The following is a 13143-nucleotide window of genomic DNA, read 5'->3' on the forward strand; positions in this document are numbered from 1 at the left end:
TATGTGAACTCAACTCGTTATTATTGGCGCAAAAAAAGTCAGAGGAAACAAAGCGGCCACTAATGCAAACCACGTTAGAGGGCACATGTGCGTATAACGGTGGTAGTCAGAAGGCTAAGGTGATCACATGAAAAGTAATGGAATTCACAGGGCTCGACGACGTCACATTGAGCCGCGTTACACTCTCCCAGGTGGCACGTATTGTTCAGTAATTTCCCTGTACCGAGCTCTACCAGGCAGTGTATTCGCACATTGATAGCCTTCTGAAAGAAGACGTTTCTTCAATTAGCTTTACCAGTGATATTTGGAGCTCTGATGTCAGCCCCATGTCCATGCTGAGTTTGACAGCTCAGTGGATTGACGCAGACTTCCAACTCCGTAAAGCGGTCCTGCATTCCCAAGAGTTCTCCGGCTCCCATACTGCTGCAGAGCTGGCAACAGCATTCGAGAATATGTTCCAGACGTGGCATATTCCGAAAGAAAAGATTCATGTCATACACCGAGATAATGCCCGAAACGTGGTCAAATGCATGAAAGACGCAGGATTACAAAGTTTGGGATGTATGGCCCACACGTTTCAGCTGGCTGTCCACGATGGAGTGCTGTCACAGCGCAGCATAAAAGACATCGCAATTGCAGTTGCATTTTGCAAACTAAAGAAATGTGAATTCAGGAAGTTAAAACGAAGTTTAGCCTATTCAATTGTTTTAGAAGGCTATAGCCAATGTTGCCTTTTACGCACTGTTTAGCCTATATTTTACGCGCTGTGTTTAGCCTATTAAATAGGCTAATTGTTTTTTCAGCCTGTTATTCGTTTTAACTTCTTTAATTCACATTTCTTTAGTTTGCAATAATGCAACTGCAAGCCAATGTTCCGAGACATATTTATATATTTGTAATTGTTAGGCTATTTGAATCCACCATTTAGGGCTAAAAAGTAGGGCTGTTGCGATAACCGCATCACCGCAATCCCGTGGTGTGTCAAGTCACCCGCGGGTGTAGAACAGACAACGTGACAACCGCGGGTAAAATAAAAGGGGCGTCATCATTTTTAACTTCATTTAATGACGAGGCGTCTGTTTTCCAGTAGCATGAGCTAACTTCACGTTTTCCATACAGTTTACAACTCACAGATGAAATCAGGATTTATTTTCATATCCCGGACTCGAGCCCCCAATGTATACCTTTTCCTGTATTAATCTGAACCGTAGTAGAGTACAGGGGAGTACACTCTAGGGCCGAAGTGCCGCTCATGTAACGTGCTTGTTATAACTAGCCGGACTTCGGGGTAATTCCCTCTGTAAAGTGGTGACAGTAAACCAGGAAACCGTTCTCTCAAGAACTGGGTGTTTATTTCCGTTTGCAGCTCTCTATTCTTCATGTTAGTGACTAACGTTACACGCAGATTGGGTGCTGCCTCTCTGCCGTGGTCCCGACGTTAGCTACTGTATAGGCTAGCTATCTGTAGCATTGATGTGGTCCCGACGTTAGCTACTGTATAGGCTAGCTATCTGTAGCATTGATGTGTTCCCGACGTTAGCTACTGTCTAGGCTAACTATCTGTAGCATTGATGTGGTCCCGATGTTAGCTACTGGCTAGGCTAGCTATCTGTAGCATTGATGTGGTCCCGACGTTAGCTACTGGCTAGGCTAACTATCTATTGTAGATGGCTGGCCAGTAGCTAGCATCGGGACCACGCCAGCGTTGTGGATGGCTAGCCAGTAGCTAGCGTCGGGACCACGCCAGCGTTGTGGATGGCTAGCCAGTAGCTAGCGTCGGGACCACGCCAGCATTGTGGATAGCTATACAGTAACTAGCGTCGGGACCACATCAATGCTACAGATAGCTAGCCTATACAGTAGCTAACGTCGGGACCACGGCAGAGAGGCAGCACCCAATCTGCGTGTATAGTTAGTCACTAACATGAAGAATAGAGAGCTGCAAACGGAAATAAACACCCAGTCCTTAGCTATAGGCTAGCCCTCTATAACGTTGATGTGGTCCCGAGTGTGGCGGAGAGAGGCAGCACTTAGTTTCCCCCAATGATGAACAATGATGGCACAAGTTGTGATATTTAACTATCATTCAAATTCACTAACGTTAAATGTTCGCTCAAATAATAGTCGTTTTAAGTTGGAGAAGGGCATATTATATACTACAGAAGAGGGCCATAAGAATCACACATAAAGTAAGTTATCGAGAACACACAAATACATTATTTATTAAATCTAGAATAATTAAACTTGAAGACATGGTTAAGTTTCAAACAATGTTAATTATGTTTAGGGCAAGAAATAATACATTGCCAGAAAAACAAAAAAATCGTTTTCATTTAGAAAGTGAGTTTAGTAGGAGAAAATACAATTTTAAACATCAGTTTGCACGTACCACACATGTGTCCATCAGTTATTGGTGTAAAGATGTGCAATTCTCTCCATAGCGAGCTTAAGGGAAGTAATAGTGTTTATCAATTCAAAAAAAATTATAAAAAAGAAATATTTAGCCAGTATGAAAATCAAATGTGATATGAATAGTGAGATCTTTTCTTTTCTTTTTCTTTTCTTTTTTTCTCTCTCTTTCTTTTATTATTATTATTATTATTATTATTTAATTTTTTCTTTGTTTAACTGTGGATTGTGAGTTTCTGTATAATTGTATAAATTATTATTTGTATAAATTAGGTTGTACGCCGACCATTAAGAAAATACTTTTTTAGTTTAGGAATAAGGGGCAGGTAACTATAAGATTTATTCTTCTTCCTGCTCCTTTTGTCCATGGAATGTTATTTATGATTGTGTAATGAAGAAACTCTGATTGTATGATTCCATGTGGCAAATAAAAACTCTGAATCTGAATCTGAATCTGAATATCCCACAACGCATTGCTCTTAAAGGAGCAGGCAACACCCTACTACTGTTCAGAACGTTGAGGGACAAATGGATAGATTATCAAACATGTTTAAAATAGTTTCTGGACTCCTACGACCTTAGCATTTTTTTCTAATCACGATCGCGGGTAAACTCGCATGTCTTAATAAAAAAAAGATTTGTATAGAAGTGCGGTACCACCACATCCCGCGATGATTAGCCACACACACAACCGTGGTGAGAAAATGTCATACCGTGACAGCCCTACTAAAAAGGTCTATTCAAGTTGCACAGAAGTTAAAACAAAGTTTAGCCTATTCAATTGTTTTAGAAGACTATAGCCAATGTTGCCTTTTACGCACCGCTTAGCCTATATTTTACGCACTGTGTTTAGCCTATATTAAATAGTCTAATTGTTTTTTCAGCCTGTTATTCGTTTTAACTTTCAGCCTGTTAATAAATATATGTCGTTAATTCAGTATTTAACTTCTTGAATTCATATTTATTTAGGCTATACTAATTAAAAACACAAATGTTATGGACATCTAATTTAATTCTCTGCTTATTTATTAATGCTTCAATTCATTCAGAAACGTTGGAGCAAACAATCCATATGCATTTGTTTACATAATGATAACGTACATAAATAACATAATATTATTGAGGGAGGAAAAAAAGGAAACTGATACCTAATACTTGAATGTGATTTGACCAAAGCAGAGTATACACACAGACAGTGGAGCTGTTTGACTTGTTGCGTGGTGGCGATGTCTAGCAGATAATACAACTACAAGTATAATTAATTATATAATATATATTTTTTCGGTAGGTAACGTTACATTTGGTTGACAATTTACTGACTGACTTTCAAGACACTCCATGTTTACTATAGGTAGGTAACCAGCAGTGTAAAACAGAAGCCAGCCCAACAACTACGGTGACGTCACCATCTAACGGAACGTAGGCCAAGTGCGTCCACATTTTTATATGATTCTATCACATTTTCATAACAATAGCACCCTGCGCCGTTTTCATTGAGGTTTCTTACAAATTAACGATGCTTTATCTTGTCCTTTATATGCCGATTATCATTAGAATCTTAAATTGTACCATATGTCCCCCTTTAGACAACATATGTAATGCTACCAGCGCACTTTTGTTAAGATAATTAGTTGGCCATTCGCGGTCGCTATACCGAGGTTGCAGTAATAGTTTAACGCTGTTCAGATCACGTCGGAGAATATAGACCCATCCCAGTGACCTGCGACCTGTGCTAACGCTCTTGGGAAATGCAGTGCTGTAGTTCTCAACATTTTCAGCCTTTAATTTTAAACCAATGCTGCCATCTACTGACAACAAAAAAGTGTTGTCTAATCGTCACCTTGAGAGCTACTTCCGTATACAGCGCCGCCCCAAACCCATTCTAGAGATTCCCACTTTTTGCTGGGAGTGGGGCGTGGCCGTATTTGGTCCCAGACAATAAGAGTGGCTGCAATTGGTCACCGTGACGTTATAGCTCACTCTAAAATGGTGCCGCCCCTGGCGAAAACGGGGAAATTGCATTTGAGTTTTCAGACAAATAAGCAGGATTTCACATTTAATTATAGGACTGTCTTACCCAAGGTACACAACAAACAAACTAGGCTCATATTGTTCAACGATTCATCTCCCCTTTAAGAGAAATCTGAGAAATCAAATCATTGATGAAGGCCCACCTGTAGAGGTGATCCATCTGCTCTCCGTCCAGCTCGTTCCCAGTGTCTCCTCCGGTGGTATATCCAGTCTCGTAGTACTGGGACTCCGGGGTCTTGGGGCGACGCCCTGGTCCCTGGCCCCGCCCCCTCTCCGTGTGCCGGGGGGGTTTCTGGACGCTGTCGACCTCCTCCTCTGAGGCGCTGCTGGAGCTCATGGTGGGCCTGGTGGTCTGGAGCTGCAGGGGTGCAGGACTGCTGGAGGTCGGCGTGGGCCTGGTGGTCTGGAGCTGCAGGGGTGCAGGACTGCTGGAGGTCGGCGTGGGCCTGGTGGTCTGGAGCTGCAGGGGTGCAGGACTGCTGGAGGTCGGCGTGGGCCTGGTGGTCTGGAGCTGCAGGGGTGCAGGACTGCGAGCGTTGGTGTTGTTGTTGGAATATCTTTGGTAAAATAAATGATAACGATTAGGGGAGTTAATACGGTATGATTATGAGTTTGTAGGATGTGTGTGCATGCATGTGAGTGTGTGTGTGTGTGTGTGTGTGTGTGTGTGTGTGTGTGTGTGTGTGTGTGTGTGTTTGTGTGTGTGTGTACATTCATTTCATTAAAGTGCCCCTACTACATGGAACTCTCTTCAGCTCTCGCTGAAGATAAACTACCTACAGTATAACTTAGGGGAAGTTTAGAGGCTTACTTGTAGGCCTGCCTGCTACAGTCTGTAACTGTTTTTGACTTAGCCCTTGTCCAGACTAAAACGATTTTGATCTTTTTTTCGTTTTCGTTTCGTTTTAAGGTTTCCGTAAAAAGGAAAACGTCTCAAGATAATAAGTGCGTGCCACAAATTTACAAAATAAAATGTCTTTCCTGTTTTAGCTCTTTTATTTTGAAAACCCACGACCGGAAGTGTTATAGTGTCTGTTGCTAGCAGCTTATCTTGTGTCTGCGAAAAGAGGTGGCTGGGCAGACAGTGCCTGTTGACAGATCGAGGAGGACGTGCAGAGTGTTTTTTTTCGCGTTGACTGGCCAGAGTGGGACTCGTAACAAGATGCCTAAGAAGAAGAAGAAGTCTTCATTGGAGACAGAGTCAGAGTCATTTAGAAGATTGGTCGATGACTCGAAGGGGAGTGAGCAGTGGTGGGAGGCGTACAGATCAGTTTTTGAAAACTTTAGTTTTCATGGTTGGCCCCGGCCCATGGAAGAATGTCTGGGGTTTTGGGTGGGTCTAGATGGGAGCAAGTGGAGTGAGGACTTGGTAAACAAGTGGAGCCGGAACGAGTGGGCCTTGCTCATGGACAGCTATCTCAAGGAGGGGAAGAATGACAGCGATGGGGGTGAGGATAGCCAGGGCAAAGGAAAGGGGTCGGGTGGTGACAGTATGGAGTGTAGTGGGGAGGAGAGTGGGGGAGAAGGGTGGACAAAGGTGGAGAAGAAGAGTGAGGTAAGTGAGGGGAAGGGGAGTAAGAGGAAGAAAGTGAGGGGAGATAGCTCAAGTGGGTCAGAAGGCGAGGGTGGAGGAAATGATGTTGCAGAAGTGATTCATATAGTGGTTAGGTTTGAGGGGGAGGGGGGAGTGAGGAAATTAGGTATGCTCGAGTTGCCCAAACTCATTGATGAGCAATTAGGTGAGGTAAAGTATGCAAGAGTTTTGGGGGATGGGAATCTGGCCGTATGGTGTGTTAGTGTGGAGCAGGTGGAGAGGGCTAGGAAGATGAGGAGCATTGGTGGAGTGGGTATAAGTAAGGTAGTGAGAGTAGGGGAGAAGAGGGAGGGGGGATGTAAGGTGGTGATAGCTGGGGTACCGGTCGAGGTTAGCGTAGAGCAGCTGGTGGGAGATTTAAGGGGAGACGTGCGTAATGGCATAGTTAAGAGTGCAGAAAGGATGAAGAGGGGAGCAGATAGGATAGAGACGGAGACGGTAATGATTACGTTTGAGGGTGGGGTTGTTCCTAGTGAGGTGTTTGTAGGGTATAGGGTGTTTAGGGTTAGGGAATTTGTTCAGAGTCCTCTTAGGTGTTATAGGTGCCAGGAGTTTGGCCATATAGCTATTACGTGTAGGAAAGGACAGAGGTGTGCTAGGTGTGGCGGGGAACATGACTAAGGGAAGTGTGGAGAGGGAGTGAAGCTGAAGTGTTGTAGTTGTGGTGGGGAGCATAGTGTAGCGTTTAGGGGGTGTGAGGTGATGAAGAGGGAGGTCGTGGTTCTGAGAGTGAGAAGGGAGGGTAAGTTATCGTATGCAGAGGCGGCTAGGAGGGTAGGACAGGGAAGTCAAGATAGGGTGCAGGGGTTTGGAGAAGGGCATTTGGCAGAGAGGGTAGAGCAGGAGGATAGATAGAGAGAGGGTATGGGAGGACAAATTTGGTATTGTGGCCTTCGGGGTAGTTAATGTTACGGCAGAGATTAAGGGTAGAACAGATAGGGTAAAGATGATTGTTAGGATAGCGGTTTAACATTTGGGAATGGAAGGTCTGAAATGGGAGGAGGTGGTTAGGGAATTGGATAAGGGGGTTGTGAGGGACCAAGGAGTCCAGAATAAGACCGCAGGGGGCAAGGAGTGTCTCGCAGAGGGGGGCTCAGTCAGGAAGTAGCAGCATTAGCTGCACTCCATTGGACAATGTAGGGCAGGGGTGGCCAACCAGTCAGAGACTAAGAGCCACAAAAAAATTACTGTGGTACCACAAAGAGCCACACCATATACCAGCGTTTCTCAACCTTTTTTTTCAGTCACGGCACCCTTCATGTGTTTATAGGTCTCACCCTCTGGCCTCTGAAGTTGCTAATGTCTTTTTTATTTGGGCCTCACAGAGTTAAAAGTACCCTGTGAGACCCACGGTTGCAAAATTACAAAATCACTTTTAGCCATTTAAAAAAATAATGTTTATTTAAAATTTTTTAACAATTGGTCCTGTTGTTCAGCCTCACAATGCTATTTGATAGTAAATGTGTTTATATGTCCCACCCTCTGGCCTCTGAAGTTGCTAATTTCTTTTTAATTTGGGCCTCACAGGGTTAACCTCTTAAGCCCGAGATATACAGTAAAAGTGTATATTTTCAGCATTATGTTTGTTTACCAATTATTTTAACTGTTATTAGTGAAATATAAGATTATAGAAATCTCAGGGCATTGAGTCGGAAACCGGCGCATATTGATAGGAGGAAGTGGCACAGCCAAAAGTGAGTGTAGTCTTTTGAAGGAAGAGACTCAGGGCTTTCAAATTTCGAAAAACTACCCTACCCAGCTCACACCAGCCCCTGTCAATCATCTGACTTCTGGATTTACTTTTTAATTTCTCTTATTTTTGGGGATTATCTCCCACAAACCTGAACGTTATTGCCATAAAACAGAACGCAGTTAGTTTCTCTACCTTTCTGTGAACGTCTTGCAAAAAACGGTGTTGCAATATGATGAAAAATGGTGGAGAAATTTACATTATAAAAAAGATGGCAGAATTCAGTACTGTATCTACAAAACCTTCTGTTTAATCATCTTCCCTTTATTCATTTGCTTAGATTTTTCAGGTCTGGTCAATTTTAGCATGGTGTTATTTACAGTCAAAGATAATTTTTTTTTTAAATAGAATTGATATTCTCCTTTGGTTCATTACAATTTACTCAAGCCTAGTAACAGACACACTATTTCTGACACTGATCCATATATGTCCCTAGATTCAGATACCAAGAACATGCAAATGGACCATTTAAAAAAAAATTGTAAATGTTTATTCTACGTCCTTATGGAATGAGTGACATAAAAAAAAAAAAAGTAAAAAAAAAAAAAAAAAGTAAAAAAAAAAATAAAAAAAAATATATTTTTTTTATTTTTTTTATTTTTTTTTATGGATGGAAGAGCCGCACATTGACGGGCAAAGAGCCGCATGCGGCTCGCGAGCCGCGGGTTGGCCACCCCTGATGTAGGGGATGACGGATTCCAGTAGATGGCGGTAAAGTAGAAGGAGAAGAGAACTTGTAACCGTACTACTAGCGTAGTATTCGAACTGGGGAGGGCAGTAATACGCCATGTTGCGTCTACACTGCCGGAAATTCAAAAGAAGAAGAAGAAGAAGAACTTGTGTCGGCCGGTTCTGTGCTTTTCGAGCTAACGTAACATTAGTCTCCAACAGAGAGGAGAGAAAGACCGCGGCTCACATGCAGCTCGAACTACCTGTTGGAATAAATTTATTGATTGATGTTTAACTTGTCCCTGTGTGTGTCCAGTCATTTCGACTAGCAAACGTTGTCTGTGTTTAACGTTACCTCAGGATACCACTGTCTATTGTATTTAGTTGGTTAGCTATTTAGCTAATGTGGATAGCATTTTGAATAGCATCAATGCTAGCTGGCTGGCAACAGCTTTATTTACTAAATTATGGAGGCTTTTTAATCGTCAAGGTAAGAGAGGATTTGTCACAATCAACTGAAGGTGTATGCTATGGAACAATATGTGCTTGGGTTTTCAGAAAAAGGCCAGCTATGTGACGCTAATCTCTAGTTAGTATCGTGTATTGCATCAGTGTAATAAGTGTAAGCACAGCAGAGCCCCGCTCCGCTTCAGACAGATGAGAGCACAGTGCGTGTGTGTGCGCCTTGGTCGGGATTGTGTAAGCACAGCTCATCGGTTCAGGAGAAGACGCGTTTCGCTTGTAAAGATGGTGATGCAATGGGGGGCGTTTTCAGAATTGCGCACTCTGAAAGCTGGTATCAGAAAGTACCGTCTTCAGGCTGCCAGAACGCAGTTCCGTGTGGCAGAAAGATGCAAACGATCAAATACTTTGCCTAAAATGACCAAAATCGTTTTAGTCTGGACATGGTATTAAAAACAGTATATAGTGAGGTATATTTTAATCTGTTTATAAGGAATTATAAGTTAATACAGTGATAAGAATGTTAAATGTCAGTTACTTTAATGTTAATTATACAGTATACAATAGAAAGAGAGTGTGTGTCAGTGAGAAGAGGGGCCATGTTGACACAAGAAGACAGGGATCATAAAAGAAGACTGTATCCTGGCTCAGGTTGTATTTGACAACAGCTGAGGAAGGAGATGGCATTTTCAGTCAGCTTGAGGGTTCATCTGTTATTTTAGTGACAGGAAAAGAATCTATGAGCAAACAGCTCTTTCCTTTTAAGGGAACAGGAAGCTAAAAACTAAGTTGAGGGGAGCTCCAGTAGCTCACCACGTACCGCGAGTGCTATTTCAGCGCCGTGGACAACCGTGCTCGTCACGGATCTGGGGCTGAGCGAGTTCGAATCCCGGACTGCAGCCGTGCCTTTCCCAGAGTGTCTTCCCCCCCATCTGAACCCTTTCAGCCTGCTTCTGTCGGTCGAACTTGACCAAGTATAAATGCGATAAACGTATAAAAGAGCCAGGGAAATGGCCAAAGTTAAAAAAAAAAAAAAAAAACTAAGTTGAGGAGAGAGGTAAGTTAGCTCAGTAAGTTAGCTGGTTAAAATGTAATTAGATGCAAATGAGAGGAGGCTGGATGTGAGCCCTGAGTGGACAGAGATTCAGGGAAGTATTAATAAGTGACCAATCAGTATAGTTAGAGGAGTGGTTACATTCTAGTTTATAAGGCTGTTATTTACAGAGAGAGGGTCTCTTCTACTCTGCTACCATTCTGTCATTAGGATACTGTGATGATCTGACATCGTGTGGGTGTTAGAAGGAGGATGGAGCCAATCATGACTTCACTTTGTAAACTGAACCTATTTTGTAATAAAGTTGATTTGAAACTTAGAAGACCAAGCTCATCTTTCCTACAGGCCCTCTTCATCATCGATCAGACCAGAGACGACAATAGTCTTTCAGGTGTTTCTCGCATTGGTCTTTGTTGTATCTTCACCTGGGATGCAGTTTCCGGTGGGGCGTGTCGTGGTTGGAGGGGGACGCGGGTAGTTTGACTGTACTTGGATTGTTTGTGCGTGGTGGTGGGGGTGTTGTTTCTGTGGGCTGCTTTGTTACTATTGATCCTGGTGGCCTTGCTGTTATGGGGGGATCGGTTGGTTCTATGTTTTTGCTTTCGGATTCTGTGGTGGGTGGCGGGTCGTGTGTTCCATGGCTTGTGGCTGTGCCGGGGGGCGGCGATTCTGGATGTTCGAGCGGATGGACATGGTGGTGGTTGGATGGGGGGGCGTGTGGCGTTGTGGGTGGACATGGCACTGTGACCTTTTGGGAGCTTTGGGGTGCTGTGGGGGTTGTGGTGGGTTCTTCATGCGGGGGGTCCCTGGGGTGTCGATGGGTTGGGAGAGTTCAGTGCTGGGGACTCGCATGCGGGAGGCTGGTGTTCGACTCTCAGGGAGGTCTGGGGGGGGGGGGGGGGGGGTGGGGGGGGGGTTGGTTGGAGCCTATGGTGCCTATGGCTTCGGCTGGGCCTTTCCCGGACCTTTCCTGGAGTTGGGTGTTGGTCTCTTGCGTGTGCTTTGATGGATTTTGGTTGGTTTTCATCGTTGGGCTCCCTCGGATCGCTGCCGTTTTGGGGATTCCTTGCATGGGGGGCCTGCTGCGGCTTCTGTCGCGTTTCGGGGGGGTGTCCCGGGGTTCCCAGTGTGGTCTTGGACAGTCGTTTCGGGGGGGTGTCCCGGGGTTCCCAGTGTGGTCTTGGACAGTCGTTTCGGGGGGGTGTCCCGGGGTTCCCAGTGTGGTCTTGGACAGTCCGCGGTGCTGCATGTCTTCTCATTTGACCGCTGTTGTGTCTGTCTGCTTGGATGTTTGGAGCCGTGGCTCCTTTGGCGTGGCTGCAGGTTCTGGGGCGCGTGGCCTGTAATTTTCTCCGTGGAGTTTGGGAGTGGGGGCGTGGGATTAGCTGGTTTCCTCATGGTGGCGAGGTCGCGGGGACCGGGGGAGATGGTGCGGCCCGCGGACATGAGGCTGGAAAAGTGTAGTGCTAAGTGAGGGGGTGAGGCAGAAAGGAAGACTGCGGGTGTCGGCTTTAGCTCTGGTTAGTTTGGCCCTGACACACATTTGGCCCTGACACGCATTTGCCAAGAGTGGCGGTGTGAGTGGCACGCGTGCTGTTTGTGTTTTCCTTCGATCATGGCACGCTTTATCGGGGTGTGTGTCTTGGATGGGGATGTGGTGGGGATTGATGTGTGGGGTGTTTCAGGGGGTTTAATGGCTATTTCGGGGGGGGGGGGGGGGGGGGGGTTCACATGCCTTCGAGCAACATTGTACTTATTGTACTTATTTTATACCTATTCTTATGTCTGCACTTTTACGTTGCACTACTTTTATTGTCTTTTATACCTATTCTTATGTCCGATGTTAATTTTATACGTATTGCTGTGGGACACTCTGGACTGCGGTCCATGTATGAAAAGTGCTATATAGATATTCATATTTATTATCATTATATTGTAAAAAATGTATGCATTGAAATGTCTGTAAGTCTCGACCACATTGAAAATAAGGGTGACCTCAATTGTCCTTTCGAGAATAAATAAAGGTTAGAATGAATTAATGAATGAACATGCACACGTGTCTGTGTGTGCGAGTGTCCGTGTGCATGAGTGCGTTCTTACATATGTGCATGCATAGAATATTGTGTAGAATATTTATGGTAAGTAGACCTGGAAGATCTGCCTGAGACATCGTCCATGTCTCGCGATAATTCTGATCTTAATTGGAGAATTAACCACCCAGATTTATAACGAAATTAGAACAGTGACTTCTGACCGCCACTCACACGTTGCCATCGTAGGTGCCTTCGCTGTATACGCTGACGGTTCTGTTGTCGTAGGAGACCACGCTGTTTCCCGCCCTGAGGTCAGGCACGGCTTGCTCTGATAGGATGACAGTCGGTGCCTGCCGGGTGCTCCGCGCCTCTCCAACATGGTCGACCTGAAACGACACGAGAAAAGGGCTTCTTAAAAGCAACACCTGAACATGAAATGTAGTTTATACATTTTCTTCACCATATACATGTTACAATGTGGGTTCATTTCTACTGTATAGCCACCAATGGAGACTGTTCACTGTAAGCTAGCTCATTAGCTTGGAACTGGCACTACCTTTTGCTATAAATGTGGACATAATTGAGAAATGCTGACAAGGTTGACTTAATAGTGTTCTGATTTACTTAGTCTTAATGTAAAACTGTATAATCTTCAATGCCAGCATACCCTGACCATCTTCTCCACCATTATTTACCTGTCTCTGAAGTAATGTCAAAGACCAAGAACTGTGAAGCACTGGTCTATTATAGTGGCTCTCAACTGTTTTGGTTTGTGGCCCAGAGGGGTGCCTGTTTGTAACCCCCCCCAACATAGTGAAGCATTGTCAGAATGGTGAACTTTGACATGAAATAGGCCTAATGATATTAATTCCCCCTTTGCAGGCTACGCTAACTTGATTAATGATTGGGGGAGGGCTTTGGACTTCAAATATTCATTATTTCTCAATAAAAAAAGGATCTATACCAAGAATTACAAACATGATGATGTATCCCCCACAAAATCGTCTGTCGATCTACTCCCGACCCCTGGGTTGAGAACCACTGGTCTGCTACTGCTACACAACACAATCTAGAGGGGGAGGCAGATGCATGTATTGGGGGCGACAGTGGCTCAGGATGTAGAGCAATCGTCTGGTAATCC

The 13143-nt window shown here is 44.4% G+C and overlaps 1 protein-coding gene across 1 annotated transcript in view; it reads right to left on the reverse strand.

Annotated features, from left to right (window-relative positions):
- LOC311239452 (occludin-like) overlaps window positions 1-13143 on the reverse strand; it is a gene marked incomplete at both ends in the record, with an annotated part of 83183 nt that overhangs the window by 12905 nt on the left and 57135 nt on the right. Inside the window, 4 exons of the mRNA XM_084327760.1 lie at window positions 4584-4997; window positions 10718-10853; window positions 11040-11419; window positions 12234-12388. Of these exons, the coding sequence (XP_084183886.1) occupies window positions 4584-4997; window positions 10718-10853; window positions 11040-11419; window positions 12234-12388 (1085 nt within the window). The remainder of the gene's footprint in view (window positions 1-4583; window positions 4998-10717; window positions 10854-11039; window positions 11420-12233; window positions 12389-13143) is intronic.

This window comes from Notolepis coatsorum, assembly GCF_963971535.1.
Source record: "Notolepis coatsorum genome assembly, chromosome: 13".
In the NCBI taxonomy this organism is placed as follows: domain Eukaryota; kingdom Metazoa; phylum Chordata; class Actinopteri; order Aulopiformes; family Paralepididae; genus Notolepis; species Notolepis coatsorum.